Source organism: Prinia subflava, chromosome 8, assembly GCF_021018805.1.
Source record: "Prinia subflava isolate CZ2003 ecotype Zambia chromosome 8, Cam_Psub_1.2, whole genome shotgun sequence".
NCBI classification, from domain to species: Eukaryota; Metazoa; Chordata; class Aves; order Passeriformes; family Cisticolidae; genus Prinia; species Prinia subflava.
In genome coordinates this window covers 9,450,683-9,469,468 of record NC_086254.1, presented here as the reverse complement: position 1 = coordinate 9,469,468, position 18,786 = coordinate 9,450,683, and the positions used below count along the sequence as shown (strand labels likewise).

General features: G+C 43.8%; 1 protein-coding gene across 3 annotated transcripts in view; it reads right to left on the bottom strand.

Annotated features, from left to right (window-relative positions):
* Window positions 1-384: 384 nt before the first annotated feature.
* USP32 (ubiquitin specific peptidase 32) overlaps window positions 385-18,786 on the bottom strand; it is a 62,124-nt gene continuing 43,722 nt past the window's right edge. For 2 of the 3 annotated variants that reach the window (XM_063402855.1, XM_063402857.1), the window contains exons 15-34: window positions 18,207-18,347; window positions 16,376-16,535; window positions 13,658-13,812; window positions 12,864-12,945; window positions 12,293-12,367; window positions 11,670-11,808; window positions 11,313-11,418; window positions 10,748-10,921; window positions 10,057-10,231; window positions 9,297-9,448; window positions 8,600-8,711; window positions 7,390-7,601; window positions 6,882-7,066; window positions 6,440-6,526; window positions 5,441-5,561; window positions 4,511-4,702; window positions 3,678-3,969; window positions 2,879-3,282; window positions 2,505-2,597; window positions 385-1,848 (exon numbers count right to left, since the gene is read on the bottom strand). In XM_063402855.1, the coding sequence (XP_063258925.1) occupies window positions 1,675-1,848; window positions 2,505-2,597; window positions 2,879-3,282; window positions 3,678-3,969; window positions 4,511-4,702; window positions 5,441-5,561; window positions 6,440-6,526; window positions 6,882-7,066; window positions 7,390-7,601; window positions 8,600-8,711; window positions 9,297-9,448; window positions 10,057-10,231; window positions 10,748-10,921; window positions 11,313-11,418; window positions 11,670-11,808; window positions 12,293-12,367; window positions 12,864-12,945; window positions 13,658-13,812; window positions 16,376-16,535; window positions 18,207-18,347 (3,231 nt within the window). In that variant the 3' untranslated portion in view covers window positions 385-1,674. The remainder of the gene's footprint in view (window positions 1,849-2,504; window positions 2,598-2,878; window positions 3,283-3,677; window positions 3,970-4,510; window positions 4,703-5,440; window positions 5,562-6,439; window positions 6,527-6,881; window positions 7,067-7,389; window positions 7,602-8,599; window positions 8,712-9,296; window positions 9,449-10,056; window positions 10,232-10,747; window positions 10,922-11,312; window positions 11,419-11,669; window positions 11,809-12,292; window positions 12,368-12,863; window positions 12,946-13,657; window positions 13,813-16,375; window positions 16,536-18,206; window positions 18,348-18,786) is intronic. The other variant, XM_063402856.1, reaches the window with a different exon arrangement.

Genomic DNA, 18,786 nt, shown 5'->3' with positions numbered 1-18,786 from the left:
CTTCAAAGATAAAAGACCGTAGAGGATAAGGAGCAACACCTGACAGGTAAGACAGGACTCGTTTTTGGAACAGATTTGCTGTCCCCAAAGAGGCACAACCTCCAAAGGCTGGGAGGGCTCTGCCCGAGCAAAGACAGCCAGACCAGCTGATGCCATTTCTTAAATGGATAAACCCCAGATCCTCCTGGAAATGATCAACTCACTGAAGGTTTGGCATTCCTGTCACACACCCCACAATGAATCCTCACTAAGCGCAGAGAACCACGTGAGTTACAGTTTTGTTAGTGAAGGTACAAAAATCTGGAGAACTGGGAAGATGATGTACGACAAAATGAATAAGCTGCTTAAGTTCAGCTGAAGAACAAAAGGCCAAAAGAGTGAAAATTTTCATCTTCGTTCAGATATGCAAACAATTTAACACTGAAAATGTTTAAAGAAATGCCTGCTCAAAAAAAACAACCCTCTTTTTTTTTCCAGTCTCTGCTAAGACTCAGTCACACCTCCCCTCACACAAGAAGCCCCTTGAATTACAGAGCATGTTGCAAGGGCATGGAAAGCAAGTCTGGCTTAACTGCAAGTATTTGCATGACCTGCTGTAACAAACAAACAAACACGATAATTTGAAAAGGCAACCAATTTTGAAAATAAGAAACTGAGTTAAGAAACAAATAAAAAAACCCCCTCCATCCATGAATGCTACCTGACAGCCACAGCTTCCTCCTTTGAAATACACAGTGGATATTCACGGCCAGTCACTCCAGAGCCCTTACAACAACAACAGAAAAACCAAACAAACTGTGGGTTTCAATTGAATCAGATGCGTTTTCAAAAGTGCAAATTCTCAAAAGCAACACCAGTCATGAAACAAAAGCTCAAGCATCTCTCCTTCCAAAAGCTGGGAACGTTTTGTGCAATGTGCACATTTTAAGACACCGTGAGTGTAATCACACCTACTCTCTCCAACCTGAAGTTTCTTCTTGAGGCAGCTCAAAAAAGTTTGAGCCAGCACTCTTCAGGCAGAAAAGCCATTCCTGAAACATGTTGATCTGCACAGCCAACACGTGGAGAAAACACAAGTAGAATAAACCATTCAAGTGTAGAAATTAATCTCTTCTCAAATGATGATTTGGTTGTGCTCCCAACACACAGAAAGAAAGCAACTGACACACATTAGTGGTGGCAAAACTGGAAACTTCTCTTCCCCATGACAGTAATTTGTTTCCATCTGAGCACTTTTCCTTCTCTTGCCTTCCCTGTTTTGCCAATAAAATGCAATAAAACTGCAGGAAAAAGGAGGTAGCAATATCATGTTGTCCAAAGACAACACTACAAATTGTTTTTCCCCGTTACCTTAAACCTAACGAGAGCCTCGGGGGGGTGTTAGAACAGTTGGTAAACTCTACACTACTCTGTTTAGCTCTTATTTGGATGTTTAATTTAGCTCTTATTTGGTCCTAGTCGGCTTTTCTCAAACCATTAAAGGCCAGTGGCAGTCTCAGATGCCCAACACCAGAAACGTTTCGAGCATGTAGTGAGGAAACAGAACAAAACGATACTACTGGATATTAACTGCTTCACCAGGGGGCTCTTTTTGTGCTTTCAGCTCACAGGGGACAACGACAAGCACGAGCTGTCCTGTGTCCCCGCCAGGGACAGGCGGGTGGCAGCCCAGGCTCACTGCAGCACGCAGTATTTCTTGTAGTCGGACTCGAAGTCCTCGTCCATGCTGCTCGTGTCTGCCATCTTCTTGCCGTCGATCTTGGGCAGGAACTGGGCGTAGTCCACCCCCTGCTGCTCGTAGAACAGAATGTAGGCAGAGTCCGTGTCGATCTCGTCCGGGTGTAACTCCTGCCACGGGGAAAACGGCCAGAAAAACCCCATGGGGTGATTGCTGCACTTCAAACAGCCCCAAAAAGGGGATTTTTAACTGGGTGTAACACAAGGAATCCCGTTTGCTGTCTCCTCTCTTTGTCATCTCACTCACTTTGTGAATTACTTGGCAACTCTGACAATTTTGTAGTGATGAATGCAAATAGTTTGAAGTGTCAGAGCTGAGTTATTCACCAACTGAATACAAACTGCTGCCATCATGGAAATGTATTCCTGGCTTTCCATTCTTAGTCATTTTTCCATCTTTGTATGAAATAAGCATCTTCCCTTAACTGTGGGAGCAGCTGATGAACAGATGTTACCTTGGGAAAAAACCTCACGTGCAGTCTCAGTTAATAATTTTAATATTTATCTGATGCAGCTTTGGAGATGCTCCTGATTTCAACCAGCAGCTCTCCACAAAAGTTTGATTTAGTGGAAGGTGTCCCTGCCCATGGCAGAGGGGTGGAATGTAATGAACTTTTAAGCTTCCTTCCAAACCATTCTGTGATTCTAAAATTTCTCTAGCTGGAATTTCCTGTTCTAAATTTCTTTAGCTCTGGGTAACCAAGGCAAAAATTATTTGAAATAATTAGAATAATGATGTGAAATAATGAGGAAAAGAAGTGCTTTACCTTGCAGCTGCTGTCATTGTAGCAGTACCACTTGTTGTTCGGGTTTTTGGCATAAGTGACGTAATGACCCCCTCCCATAATTCCTGAATGGCACTGAGGAAATGAAGAAAAAAGAAATCCTGGATCAAACATCCAATGAATGATTCCCATGGCTCTATGGTTGTGAGTGAGCCATCGTGACAATCTAGACAGCTGGAGCTAACTTTACACACACAAGCAGAACAAATCAGCAGAGGCCAATTCATACCCAGTTTTACAGCAAATTTAAATTTACCGTGCTGACTTTTTCTCCCCTTCCCTGCAGACCCCTGTGCACACGAACCCAGCAAAGGGATTTGGTTGTGGCAGTGCCCCAGGGAGGACACACAACCTACCGAGATTGCATAAAGGTTGTAGATGGGGTTGACCCAGGCGTCGTCTCTTTGGTCGTCGGCGGTGTCGTCCTCGCTGTGGTTGTCGCCCTGCCCGTTGCTGAGCGAGCTCTGCTCCCACAGGTACCCGTTGGGCAGAGCCCCCTCGCTGTCCTGCCCGGGGTACAGCTCGCTCTGGCTGCCCCCCAGGGCCTGGCCTTTAGCCAGAGCATCCCCCTGCTCGTGCTCGGCGCCGTTGTCCCTGTGTGCAGCCAGGTTCTCCTTGCTGCTGGACAGTTTGTTTTTCCCCAGCTGGGGCAGCCGCAGGCGCCCTTTGCCTCTCCCCAAAGTCCTTGGGCTGCTGTTGGGGCTGCTGTTTTTACTTGAAGGGCAGCTGGTTCCACTCTTCCTCCCCAAGGATGGAGATGCTAGGACAGAAAGCACAGAGGTTACTAAGGTGAGTACAAACACAGCCTGGTTTTCTGTTTAAAGTGATTTTTTTAAAGTAACCGAACATTAGTGGAACAGCTCATGAGTAATATACAGAAATAAAACCCCACCCATACACCTGAAAACTGAAATTTAATTCTTTTTTGCAGGAGCACATCCCTCACTCTAATTCCAGCCCACTTACACCAATATCTACTGTCACTGAGCAACTTCTTAAATTTTCTTTCATTTTTTATGCTAAAGTGTCACCAAGAAACATTTCCAAGTGTAGTGCTTTGGCAAAAAAACTCCCAAACGTTAACATTTTGTACATAATGACATTTTCCCCCTCCAAACACCAGCACTGAGTGGAATTTCCCCGGTCATTCCCTACCTTTGACATTATTGAGGACAGTAGTGTTTAGGGAGGATGGGCTCCTGTTCAGCGTGTCCCCTTCTCCAGCTGTGCCTGTCACCTGCACATCTGTCCTCCTGCTGTCCCCTTGGCCAGCCCGTGCCTCGGGAAGGCTCTCGACCTGCAGGGTGAGCTGCTTCCTTTGGAAATGACTCGGATCCCTTTGTACCAAAAAGGCACTTGGGTCAAAGTTTTCTCTGGGAAATTTAACAATTTTCTGGGATTTTATCCAGCGGCCGTTAACGAACTGAAATCTTTTCAGGTGAATGATCTAAGGGGAAACATGGTAGAGATGATTATTAAAAGGGGGCAATGACATCCCATTGAGTAATTTCACTGTTTAAAGAGAGTTTTTCCCAAAACATCCACATTTTATTCTATGCTAGTAAAAATAATTTCTGTGTCACAATTTGAATTTTGGGTCGAGCTGGTAAAATATGACACTAATACTTCCATGTGGAAATGATGGCAAAGGTTGCTTCAATTCAGTGATCAGCACTGTCTGTTTTGAATAAGCTGTGAAGTATGAAAAATGAGAACTGCAGGTGTTCCACAACCAGAGAGGAGGTGGTGTCAGTATCTGAGCATGAGCTGTGTCAGAGCAGCTGATACTGAGCACAAACCACACCACTTCCTGCAAGGCAGCAGCTAAAAACATTCAAAAGGATTTGAGCTTTGCTTTATTTACCTGCAAACTCAGTCAGTGCCCCACCTGAGAGTGTGAACAAAGCAAATTATCTTATTCACAGCAAGAGTGGGGAACAACGTGCTTTGGGTTTGGTGCTGAGGAGGAAAATGACACCAGATCCTACCAAAATCGGGGGAAGTCTCCACAGGTCGAGTTTTTTGGTGGCCAGGCAGTGTGTCTTGCACTTGGAGCAGTAGTACATCTCATCCTCCCCCAGCTCCTCCTCGCTGGTGAAGGCTCGCAGGCAGCTGTCCAGGTTGATGGGCTCTGCCTGCGCCCGGCGGCTCTGCTCAACGCTCTCGTGTTCTTCCACGATCTGAAAGGGACACAAAACTGTCCCTGAGCTGGGAATGTAACACACACTGCCCAGAGGAGGGCTCTCAAAACTCTCTCTGACCTGGCAATGTAACACACACTGCCCAGAGGAGGGCTCTCCTCACAGTATCACACCAATAACTTCGCTGGGTTGTTCAGAATTAAAGATAAAAATGAGATGTGGTGAGTTTTAGCAGGAATTTTGTTTCAGTTATGAAGAGGCAGATAAAAATAATTCACTGTTCATATACTTGTTCTTATACTGCTTATAAATTATCCATAAAGCATAACTTTATAGATAAAACTCCCAAATTGGAACAGTTATTTCAGATTAACCCAGCTACAGGCTTACCTTCAGATGTGTTTTGTTGGCTTAATGAGGAAATAGGTTTACTCACACACATAACTGTTTATAGTTAGAGAAAATGTACCAAATTAAGATATTTTGTAATGTATTATGTAATACATTATTATATATCTCGGCTAGCTTAAAAGCAATTCACAACAGACAGCAAATGCACTGCTGTGGTTCTTTAAAAGCTTCCCTTCCACACCATTAGACCACATAAGAGGTCCAACATCAAGACATCGATTTATCCAGAATACACTGCTCCATGATTGCTGCCTTTGGTTTAACAGAAAAGGGACAGAAGCAGCACCAAAGAAATAAAAAAGGCTGCACTGGGAGGTGTTTCAGAGGTGCTAACAAAGGCCCAAGGTTGCTGTTGGGATTTTTTACCCGCTCCTGCGAGGTCTGGTAGCGCAGGTGCAGCGCGGTGGGGTCCCAGTCCACAGCAATGTAGGCATTGCCCACACAGGCCCTGTCCTCTGTGCACTCGATCTTGCAGCCACGGCAGAACCTGCAACAGAGGGGTTGGATGTGCTCAGTGACGTGTCCAATCACCTCTGCAGTGATTCAGTTCTGCTCCTTGGTTTGGATCATCTGCACCCTCCAAGCCCCAGGCCTCGGTGTGGGACACGTTTATGCAGCAATGCTCAGGGTTATTTGTGTTTTACTGCAAAACTTCACCAGAGTGAGGACTGGGAGCAGCTGGGTGAGCTCCAGCATCCAGTGGAAGGTGTCCCTGCCCATGGAAGGAGGTTGGGATGGGATGATCTTTAAGGTCCCTTCCATTCCAGTGCTGACCAAACCCACCCGCGACCCCAAAAACTCCACTGCTCTGTCTCCACAAGTCATTTTCGCCATGATAACTAATCCTAAGAGCTACAAAACACTTTTAAAAAATTACTTTATGGCCTGAATACCTTCCAGCAAGGGTCTGGAATTTTTACTAGCAAGTCTTTATTTATGGGAAAATTCCAAGCATCCTTCCAGGGTGAATTTCTTATTGCCTATTTTAGATCTTGCCCTTCAAATGGCAAGGAACTCACAGGGGTAGATGAATTACATCTAAAAATTTGGTTTGTGTGAATCCCCCCCAAGCCATGCAAGTCTGTGGACACACAACAATATTGTAAGGGGTTAACAGCTTTTGGATAATCTCATTTCTGTCTCCTAATTTAAAGTTTCTGTAGCAGCAGAACTTTCAGTTCTGTAAGTCATAAAAGCTGTGCTGCAGTGCAAGTCTGCCTGGAGAGAATTCTGGTGAAATTACATTCCAGATTCTTATTGTTTGATATTACCTCTGAAGTCTGAAATGTACCACAGACCCATTACCATAAATTACCTTTCTGCTGGAGCGATTCCCTGCTGTAAATGGAAAAAAGGACAATTTACCTGTACCATGGACACCAAGCACAAGAATTTCCATCCTTCTGAACTACCCTGAGGGTGAAGGGGTACTGATACCCCATGCTGTCATCACTGAAATAGAGGAGAATACAACATCAAACAGCAGCACTTTCACTGCAATTACCTCCCTTCACTGGCCTTGTTATGATTACTTAAAGAAAACCCTCAAAATGGTAATTTTGGTTACAATTTACTATTAAAAGCTGCCTTTCCGTGGCTTAAATTCGTCAGATATAAATAATTATCAATCACTGGATAAGAACGAAGCCAACATTTAAGTGCAGCTACATTTAACTGTACTAAAAAGGACTTAATTTTAATGACTGCTATTATTATGAGAAATCAAACGAACGCAATTTTAAATCTTGCAGGCAAGTGTAAGGCACTGTAATGTAAGTCAGAGCCAGGGCTGAGGTGCCCAACTCACCAGTCCTGGGCATGGTTACTGGCTTCCTGAGGAGGGAGGGGGCTGGCCAGCCTGGACACCTGGATCCACACAGCATCATACAGGTCCCTTTTCCGTGTGTGAACCGTGCAGGGCACGATCAGGGGCATTCCAAAGAGACTGGGCCGGTTCTTCTGGGATGAGAGGAAATACAGCTCTGTCCTCATCTGTGGGGAGCAAAAGGACCAGTCAGATGTGCAGCTGCATCAACTCACAGTGCAACAATCACCTGGATTGCTGGCCTTGTGGCTTATTCCAGGCCTTGGCAATCACAACTGATCAGTAATCATATTAAAACTACACTAATTCCAATATTAAAGACTGTAAATTTTGCTCACTGACTTGAAAAACATTCCTATTTTACGACACTAAGGCGAGGTTACCCGACGGCGTCAAACATAACTGTGTGTAATTATCACGAGGACACGAAAAGCATCTCTGCTTTTTCAGAATTTTTAGGATTTCCTCGGCAGCGTGCAGGGCCACTGACCATTTTCCTGTGCACGGCGATGATGTAGCCCGTGCAGGGGCTGTCACACAGCGAGGGCACGTGGCCGTTGAGGGCCCAGGCGGGCGGGCTGCGCTCCGTCCCGCACGGCACCACCGTGCTGGGCATCCCGTTGGGAATGAGGCTGGCCTTGGGCACGTCCCCGTTCAGCAGCATGGGGGGCACTCCGTTGGCTGAGGGTCCTGTTGAGATCTCTGCAGGCAAACAATTCAATTATTAATTAAATTAAGCACTCTCAGGGTTGTTGATTCCCTGAGATTCTCCTTGGGGTTGGTGTTCCCCAAGGTGCTCAGGGTTCCCCCAGGGTTGCTGTTCCCTGGGAGTTTCCCCTGGGTTGCTGTTCCCAGAGGTAATCAGGTTTTCAGTCTTCTCTTTGCCCTGGGTGTTTCACACCAGAGGTAGAGATGACAAGCTGAGTCCCCAGTGCACATTTCCAAGGTTGTTTATTCTTCATTATCTCAGTTCTGTCTCAGCTCTGCCAGGCCTCCCTGGCAGGGTCCCTGATCTCAGTTCTGTCCCAGCTCTGCAGGGCGTCCCCAGCAGAGCGGGGGACTGGGGCAGATCAGAGAGCCCCACACCTTATGTACAGTACCCCTGACCCAACCACTGTCCAATATGTATTTTTTATTTACAAAATTGGACCAATACCTACTACCTATGCTAACATGTCAGTTCTGCTCTAAACCAATCTCTAAAACCCAACTCAGCAAAAGATGGGGGATGAGAGCAAGAACAAGGAGCACAGGGGCCACTCCCCAATTCCTCCAACTTGTCTCTTCAGCCCCATATACTGAGAATCCCAGATTCTACATTTACATTCTATGATAAAAGAAATACTACTTATTTTGAATTCTCCCAGCTTGTGATTCTCCATACACTGTGGGCATTCACTGCCATGGCAGGGATCAGAGGCAGTGCCCTCCTGGGCTCTGTGTGAGGCTGGCTGAGCCCCTGGGACAGACCCCAGACCCCCTGTCTGGTCTCCAAACCCTCCAGGGTGGCCACAGGGATGTTCTAGACTCCAACAAAGCACGGCAGCCACAGTGATCTGGGGGTTTTATCCTTTCCATCCCCTCACCGAGCACCACCCGCACTTGTCCTTTCCTTAATCCCCGCCTAATGACAAAGCCTAGTCCTGGCTTTTCAAGGCTGTGCAGCTGAAACAAGCAGGGAAAGCAGGGTTTTGTCTCACCTGTCTGCACAGGGCTGGAGGCTGAGGTGGGGGAGCCCGGGATGGGGATCTCAAAGGCGCACAGGAAGCCGCTCACCGACAGCCGCACCTTCTGGTTGTCCTGGGGGAAGTTCTTCAGGAGAGAGGGAGAGCTGCTCAGGCACCTGGACACTTCATCTGGGACCAGAACGTGCTCTGTTCCTCTGAAAACTGCATTTATCAGCTCCTCACCCCTCCCATCTGCCTCCTCACACCTTTCCAAAAGGATAAAGGAACCCAAGCCCTCTGCAGGAGCTATCAGTGGTTCTCTAGACACACCAAGAGCATCTCATTTCAAACACTTTTAATCCACAGCAAAAACACCCACCTGGAAATATCCACACACACTGCAAGCCACTCATTACTATTGTCCTGATGTCTTGACAATGTTTAAACTCATCACAGCACCTTAACTTGAGATTTATTACCTCAAGATGATTTTTTTTCCTAAAAACATCATCAGCAATCAATTTTAATCTATTTCCAGCAAGCCATATTGCTGTTTAAGAATGAAGCAAAAATTCATATAGAGAGGTAAGTAAGCTGATTTTTTATCATACTTTTAGTTAAATTATTTCACAGCTCTTGTAAACAAAGTTTAAACGTTAAAAATAATAAAGAAGTAACAAAAAACCCCCAAAGCGTTTTGCAGCAATAATTAATCTTTTTTTCTTTTTACCTTTATATTGGAGCTGTGCACCTCTGCAAGCAGGATCTGCTCTGGTTTCAGGCCACAGAGTTCACTCAGCTGTTTTTTCAAGCCTGTGTACTTCTCATCCATGTTCAATCTCAGCCCGTATCGAACAGGAGTGGTACCATCTAATTTAATTACTTTAGAGGGGAAAAGAAACGCCCTGCTCAGCAACCCAGGCCAGTTTTAATGACAATAATACATTACAGCTCCCTCCTTACTGGACAATATTTTTCCCCAACTTGAATGGATGATTTATTTTATTTTCCCAGTCAATTTTCAAGGTCTGCAGGCAATGTCAGAAAATCTCTTGCTGCATAGGCAGTAGAAAATGGTTTCAAAATTTGTTTCACTTTTTTACCATCTTTCCTTTTGCCTCTTTTCCAGCTCCTTCAGAGCACAGTTCATGACCCAGATTGTATTTTTCCCCCAGCCCCTGTTTTTCCTCTGGGCAGATTCAGGACAACCTCCACAAGAGAGGGAAGAGAAGGAAAGTTCTCAAAATCTCCATTTTTAAAAAGGTTTTGTATTAAATCCTTCAATCAAGACTAAAAATGGGCCATCCTTTTCTGTTTCTAACCATTTTAGTTTGGTTTAATTGTGTTCCTATGAAAATTCTTGCCCTCTATGATATTAAAATGACTTATTATTCTTAATAAGCAGTAATGCAAACATCAAAATTTGATGTTTTATAGCTGTTTCACTTATATAAATTTTATTTTAGGAATGATACATTTACACCACTCACCTGTAATTTCTAGGTGCATGTAGCTGTCCATTGGCAAAGGCAAGGATAAAAAATTAAAAGGGTCAAACCTAACACTTATATGCCCACAAGTTTTACATTTCACTTGTGACTTCAGCTGCCCATGAAATAAATCTACAACAATGGATCTGTTTCTTCTCAGATGGTTTTCCCAGGCCTGAAATGAAGCACAAAAAATACAATATAAAGTTAGAAACTGGAGGCTACTCAGTGGTCTCCAAAGTTTTCCTGGCCTATGGGAGTCAAATTATTTCCACAGAAATTATTTCCTAATTTCTAATAAATAGGAAGTATTTAGTTACAGCACAAGTTCTCAACAGAATAATCAAGGTATGACAACGTTTAAAATATTTCTGAGGGGATCATCTGGCATCTTGAGATATTTTGATACTCTCTAATTTTGAGTTGTTCAAAATTGTTGTGAAGTACCATCTCCATAATTTTATTACAACAATTACAATTAATTTTCAGCTCAAAGGTGAAATTATCTCTGCAAATCAGAGCTCTGACACGATCCAAAAGGTGCTACAGCCACAGAAGTGTTGCCACAGGCAGCCTCATCAACAATTTCTCAGCTTAATGCTGAGAAAGAAAAGGAAAGAAGAAAGGAAAGGAAAGTAAGGAAAAGAAAAAACACCCAAAAAACCCCAAGGACAAGGATTTGGAGCCCCACCTCTGCTGCCACCTCCCAGTCTGGCCGCCCATCGCTGTCCTTCAGCTCCACATATGGCTTGTCATGAACTCTGTTCAGATCCTCGTGGAGCCCATCCAGGAGAAAAGCCAGGAGCTCCTGTGAGTCTTGCTGCTGAAAGCCATTAAACCTTGGAGCATATTTTGCTATTGTCCACTACAAAGAGAAAAAACAGCAGAAATTTCTTTAGTATCACATAAAAAATGTAAAAATAAATCAAAATATTGTACGTGAGACATGTGCTGTCAATGAACACAAACTCAGTTGCCAAGAGCTGAGGGGAGCCCCTTTGCTTTCAGAACAAAAGCTCATTTACAGGGAAATGCATCATCTTTTGTACCTAAAAAGGGCTTTAAAAGCCACTTCTTACAGCATCAGACCATGTAACTCCTTTGGCCTTACAACCACAAAGCTCTGGTGAACACTGGCTCCTTCTAGGAAAGACTCTGAGTCTCCAAACTGCTCCAATACAGGTAACACCAGGAAAAAGTGCCCTGAATTTCTGCTTTTCCAAGAAATCCTTGTTTTCCAGCCCGGAATAACTCACCCTCAGCTTTAGGGGGGCTATGTTCTTCTGGGTGCCACTCCACAGCTCCTGCACCAAATCCCCATAGCACTTGGCCATGTGTCCTTTCATTCCTATGGGGTTTGTCCTAGAAATCACAAAGGAATTAATTAATACCAGACCAACATTGAACCACAGCTCAAGCCTGGAGATGAACAAAAAAGCAGAAAAGACTTCTTGCTCCCAGAAACAAGAGGTTGTATTTCCATGTCTCTAATGTAGCAGCTGCTAACGCTGAATTTAAATGATTCCTTTACACTGAATTTCAGCTTGCAGGAGCAGACAGCCCTGAATAAATGTCCCAGCACCCAAAATGCCCCAGATTTCCCCCAGAATTACCTGTTGAGCTCGTAGAGGTGCCTCCCTGAGATGAAGTAGCGCGTCAGGGGCTGGGTGTTGCTGACACACTGGATGCTGGAGTTCATGAAGCACGTGTTCCCCAGATTGCTCAGCCCTGTAGCACCCTTCTCAGTAGGAACTGAGCAAAAAAACCCATAAACTCCATCATTTTAGCATTGTGCAGATGAGAAAATTCAGAATGTTGTAGCAGCAGCTTCTCACAGTAACCATTTTTAATTGAACCTGCTCCCAGTTATGACACTACACATATGCAGCAGATGTTTAAAATAATCTGCTCTCTCAACCCTGCTTCACAGAAATTGAGGAATTTTGTTGATCTGATCCACCACAGACAGCAGTGCGATCCATACAGAATATTTACAGCTAATTACGGTACGGAAAATTCTGGGTTCATTTGTTAAAATCCTAATTATTCCTTGCTTTAACAAAAAATCCCACCCTCCCACATTTCCAGCATTAAAGTTAATATAAAGGCCAAGGAATGCAGCATTAAAGACCTGACCCAATGTTAACTTTGTGTTTCAAAGAATTGTTCCAACATTTCAACTGTTTCCTTGGATTTTCCTTCTCATCATAATCCAGTGACTCTGTGAAAGACTCACCTTTGTGTCTGTCTATTTTACTGCTGTTTGCTATAAAAGACATTTCTTCTGGCCAGCTCATGTCTTTGTTCCGAACTAGAAAAGGACATGAAAAGGGGTTTTTAAAAATTGTTACTTACTCCAGAGAGCTTACACAGCTCAAACAAAGAGGTTTAATTAAAATTTTCTAATATTTGGGATTAGAAATGTGCTTACTTCTAGCTATTATTTTTGCTAGTTTCCATTTCAATGTTTCTAATCATTATTGGAACTCATTCTAACACTGGCATCCCTCCAGCCACACCAGTAACATCTTTAGGAAGCAGCCTTGGGATTGTTTTTGCTGTTGAATACCAAATTTTTCAGTGCTTATTCTAATTCTCAATAAAGATCCACCAGATCTGAACAAACCAGTTCATGAGCCCACCACCATTATTTTGTGTTGTTGCAAACCAACAAGAGATCCAAATGTATTTCAAAACAGGGACAAAATAAATGTAAACTTTCCTAAATTAGCTTTACCATCACCTCCCCATAGGTTTCCTCTGTAAATTTCTATTTTTGGAGGTATAATCAATTATGCTTTTTATACCTTCTATTACTAAATGCTGCTCATCTTGGATTTTAAGGTATTCCAGTCTGTGGTCTTCATCATCCAGCAAAGTGAGATAGTTCTGCAGGAGAAAAAATAAACCCATAATAGAATTAGAGTTCTGCATGTAAAACACTTTGAGGTGAAACCCTTTCAATTTTTTTTCCTTTTTTTTCCCCAATTTTTTCCCCAATTTTTTCCCCATTTTTTCCCCATTTTTTCCCCATTTTCCCCCATTTTTCCCCCATTTTTCCCCCATTTTTTTCCCCAATTTTTTCCCCAATTTTTCCCCATTTTCCCCCATTTTTTCCCCCATTTTTCCCCTTTTTTTTCCTTTTTTTCCCCTTTTTTTTCCTTTTTTTCCCCTTTTTTTTCCTTTTTTTCCCCTTTTTTTTCCTTTTTTTCCCCTTTTTTCCCCCATTTTCTCCCCATTTTTTCCCCCATTTTTTCCCCCATTTTTTCCCCATTTTCCCCCCATTTTTCCCCATTTTTTCCCCCATTTTTTTCCCTTTTGTTTCCCATTTTTCCCCCATTTTCCCCCCATTTTTCCCCCCATTTTTTTCCCTTTTGTTTCCCATTTTTTCCCATTTTTCCCCCCATTTTTTCCCTATTTTTTCCCATTTCAAATGGAAACTAAAGCCCAAAAAAAACCCCAAAAATAAACAGCAACAATCTTTAACTGTGAAGCATCTTTATAACCACTGCGCACGTGTAGTTAACATATTCTGGAAAGGAACAAAAACACATAATATATTAAAAATAATACTAAAAGGAAGGGGAAGGAGCCAGATTACCTCACTGTTGTAGAGCCAGAGGCGCATGTCCTCCTCCTTTATGCGCAGCCTCTGGGACAGGTACTCGTGGATCTCCTTGATGGTCTGCATGCGACTGAAGCAGCCCGTGTAAGCCAAAACCCTTTTCAAGGGAGCGTTTGGGGAGGGGACATTCCCTGCAGCCAGTGAGAAAATGGATTTATCCAGAGGTCACATCAACAATCGCACACTGAAGGTGCTGTGTGTAAAATTATTTGATATTTGGAGTGCTTGTGTTTAGGTGGAAATTCAGTTGTTAGTCTTTGGGACAACAAATTTTGCTGTCACAAAGTAGATAAAATCCCTCCCTTCTTGGCAAAACCTATTAGAAAATTGCTTCTCTGAGATTCTCATGGGAAATAAAAAATTCAGGGGAGTTTTACAAGTTCTCACCGTTCTTTTTTGTCTCTTAAAGACACGGTGTGAGAGGCAAAGGGAATTTTCAAAATAAAAAACTTCGAAATTTCATAAGAATTTCCTTTTTGAGAGAATGTTGTAAGTAAAATCAAGTTAAAAAAACCAGTTTGACTATTTTTGGAAGTAGCATGACTTCACTTCAGCTCTTCTGTGGGGTGAATGCTGATCTGTGCACACGGGATCAGACTGGCAGCTCACAATATTAAGTACTCTTAATAACTAAATTTCTTATGAACTAAATTCCTCAAAACATTCTGTGAAAACACCTGGGATTTCCACCAAAATTTCTCAACGAGCTCACATTTGCAACAACAAATAAATTGGTCAAGATTGCTGCTCTTTCTAATGGGAGCTCACCTTTAAATAAAACATTTGCACTAGAGATGAGACCAACTTTAAGAGGAGGGGTTTTTTTTTCTGAGCTTTTTATGTTTAAAATTCAGAAGTTCTCCACTCCTTATAAACATGAAAAACTTTTATTATCCAGCCAAACCCAAACTGGGCAAGTGCAATATTTAAGTAGCCTGAAAAGTGCCACAATTCTATTGTTAAAAGATTTCAATAAAATAAACAGTACAACATGAAAAGGTGCAGCATTACATTATCACATGCAATTTGACAAGAGAGAAAATGATACCTTATAATCAGCAAAGCATCAGTCTGGCTTCAGTGTACCAAGCAAAGTGCTCAGGTTTTTTTAAAAGAAAACATTTTCTGAGATTAGGGATCAGAGGATTAGTTGTAAGATTACAGCAAGAAAGCACATCTGAGAACTCCACAAGATTAATAACAGATTGGACAATCAAATTAGTGCAATGCAAAGTAATTTCAAATCAAGATCAAATTTGGCACACGAGAAGATTCTCTTCATTGGAGTGTGGGCATTTTAGGGTGTCCAAACCAAGCAGTTTCCATTGGATTAGGTCAGGCAGGAAAGCTGAATTTGGGCAGAGGCAGTTTGTGCAGCACAGCTCGATGGCACAGGCAGCTGCTGACCACACAGGGCTGAGATCCCACCAGAGAGTGAAAAATTGAGCATCTGCATCAGGGTTTTACCCACATTCTGTTTTACCACACTAAAAATTGAGCACCTGTATCAGGGTTTTACCCACATTCTGTTTTACCACACTAGCAAGGCTGAAGGATTGAATTTTCAGCAGTCAGGTGAGCCCATTTTTGGGGATTCCTTCCAGCCTCTTGTGCGAGGCAAACTGGGAACTGCAGACAAATCCTGCAACGCCTCGGCTGAAATGTGAAGCCACAACCTAAAGATTACTCTTGTACAATCTTCTGGTCAGCATTACCACCACAATTATGACAAACAGAATTTTAGCTGAGTGTTAATATTTAATTAATGTCTTTTTGAACTCCTTCAAATTATAGTCTTCATATTCCATTCATTTCATCACTCTCTAAAGAGCATTAAATAATTTTGGGCATCAAAGCCCAGCTGCCCAAGTAACTCAGGAGCAGTTGGCTGAGCATTAATTGAATTTATTGTGCCACTATCAGAGAGGCACAGAGGCACCTATTCCATGGCTGCAGGAATCACTCCTGAAACGGGAATGCCCAGCTCTGGCTCTTCACATCAGTTCAGCTCTGCAGTGCTCATTTCTCACTCCCAACTCACCCATAACAGTGGTAATCAACTAAATGCTCCCTCTGCTGCCTCCTCCCTGGAGAGGAGGGCAGGGGAAGCCCCTGGGTGCTCCCTGCTGCCTCTGCCCTGGAGAGGAGGGCAGGAGAAGCCCTGCAGATGCTCCCTGCTGCCTCTGCCCTGGAGGAGAGGGCAGGAGAAGCCCCTGGGTGCTCCCTGCTGCCTCTGCTCTGGAGGAGAGGGCAGGGGAAGCCCCTGGACCAGCTCTGCTGCCTCTGCCCTGGAGGAGAGGGCAGGAGAAGCCCCTGGATGCTCCCTGCTGCCTCTGCCCTGGAGGAGAGGGCAGGAGAAGCCCCTGGATGCTCCCTGCTGCCTCTGCCCTGGAGGAGAGGGCAAGAGAAGCCCCTGGGTGCTCCCCGCTGCCTCTTCCCTGGAGAGGAGGGCAGGGGAAGCCCTGCAGATGCTCCCTGTTGCCTCTTTCTTGCAGGGGAGGGCAGGGGAAGCCCCTGGGTCCTCCCTGCTGCCTCTTCCCCAGAGGGGAGGGCAGGGGAAGCCCCTGGAGCAGCTCTGCTGCAGGGCCATCGAGCTGGAGCACAAACGCAGCGCAGGAAGCTCCCCCGACCTGGGCTGGCCTAGAAACTGCACAGGGGGGTTTGTTGGTGGTTCTTGCTGCATTCTTAAGTTACCTCTGGGCAAATGCTGAGGGAACATTCTGAGGCTCATCATACCCATATTGACCCAGACGTTGGACTGCTGGGTGCGCGTGGCCGGCTGCTGCCGCAGGAACAGCAGGTACCGAGGGAACAGCTCCAGCTCCGGAACGTTGGTCTTGCTGTTCTTGATCACCTGCAAAACACGTTTGGGACACTTTAAAGATTCCCTTTTGCAAGTTTGGAGGGAATAGCAATAGGAAAAGAAGTGGTTCAATCATTAAAAAGTGATTAATTATTAAAAAAACAAACTCTTTTATGAGGAGATAAAAATTCGGAACTGCTCGTGGGGTTTTAGGCAAATATCCCCAGGAATGACAATTTCCTGATTCCTAAGCACTTTTTGGAGCTTATTAGCTGCAGGTTGTCAAAAGCAAACACCTTATTTAGAGCAGCATCACTCTCTGCACCACATCATGGAAAGAATATTTTTATAATTCTTGGAATATATGTGAATCCACAATGAACCTCATTAATTCCACTCAGTGGATAATACTTCCACATAAAAGTTTCACAGCTGTTGAAAGAACTGACAAATGCAGGATAAGACATTGGGTTTGAACTTTGTGAACCACAGGATTGACTTAAAACCTTCATATTTGTACAAACAGGCTGCAACCTACTTCTGTTGCATTTTGCTGTGTTGACAGAAAAAGCTGAAATTACCCCAAAACATATTTTGCAGTTTTTCAGCTGTCATTTCTACAGGGATTTTGCCACCTAGATCTGCCCAAATATACAAGCAGAAATGGAAGGAATCTTCAGTCTTTTTGTGACCATGTGAAGCAGAAGAAAACAGCTCAAGCTGTGAGAAGGAAGGTACCACACTGAAGAGCCTCGGTATTCAACTTCAGCTACAACAAAAACAATGGTGATGACATTTTCTGAGGGGAAAAAAAAGCACATTACTTTGTGTATAAAGTGATGTGGCCTTTTCTGGATCATGAAAGGTGTTTGTTTCCATGGAGAATGTGTGGGAGGAGGTAAAAAGCCAGTGATTTTTCCCTGTAAAATAATTGTCTGCACTGGAGCCAACAGACCAAATTGTCAAAAATCATAGAGATAATCCTCTCCCATCTGTGCCACTCAATGTTTGTGACACCAGCCACCAAAAACCTATTGCTACCAGCACAAAAGTCCCCTCACATCCCTTTTTTTAAGTGCATCTCCTACAAGGGACGACCTGACAGAGAACAAACCAACCAGCCCACGGAATAAACACACTCAAGAGAAACTGAAGAGAAAGTTCCCAACATTTCCAAGGAGCAAACTCCTGCAGCTCCAGCTCTCAGGAGCAGCCACTCTGACAGAGAAGAGTCTGGGGCTGTTCTTCCTGCACTCACCTGCTGCCAGCTGCTTCTGAGCTCCTCCCCAGACTCTGCCATTTGTGTTTCTGTGATGCTGAACCTGAAGGAGCAACTGGTGCCTCCCCCCAGTTCATGGAATTGTCAGAGACAAGGAACAGCTTTTCAGAGCTGCACGTGTTGCATTTTATAGCTTTTTAACTGTTCCTCAGCTTCTGACGAGGAGAGTTTGGATGGCAAAGCTTTTAAACTGACCTCAGGTTTATTTTTGTGTGCTTTAGCAAACACCAGCAGCACTTCTGCCCTGCTGCAAGACCCTCCTGGGATTGTGCTGCCAACCTGCAGCTAAACAGCCCCAACTTTCCATCCAGGGCCAGTCTGGAGGCTGCCTATTCCCAGTTTGCTCCTCAAGACACAGGAGGAAGCAGGAGATGACTCTCAGAGGTTACCTCGTGCCACTGGACAAATTTGTTTGTTAAAAAATGTCTAAAATCACAACTCACCGGCCTGGGCAAGGACAGGTTTGCTCCATACCAGTGGTAAAGTGCTCTCCAAACTGGTTCTGGCACCATCACGTAATCCTTTCCTTCCACCAGCTGTGGGGATCTCTTTAACCTTCCACCCTCCATGGTTAATGATGCAGCCTTTAAAAAAGAAGGGGTTTTGTCACATCTCAAGTGGAGAAATTAGTGCACAGCCACAGTGATTTTAGTTCATGAACACAGAACGCTCTTTAATTATTAAAAGGCTTCTAAGTAACAATTAGCAGCTGCTTTTCACACTGAGAGATGGTAGTTAAATGTAACAGTAATTAACGTTCAAGTCTCATTATTTACTGTTTCTCTAAAAGCCTCTGCAGTACAAAATTCATGTGTTTTGCTTCTGTGTCACCTACTCCAACTCTGAACAAAAAAAATCCCATCTCTGCCCAGCACTGGTCTGTGTTTCATGTTCTATTTGCATTCATACTACAAAAACTATCAGTTTTGTTTTGTTATTTTGTTATGCAAAAGCAGTAAATTCATATTTAGACGGAAACGCTGAAGTGTTTGATTATCCAAGTATTTTACACGTAATGCTGCA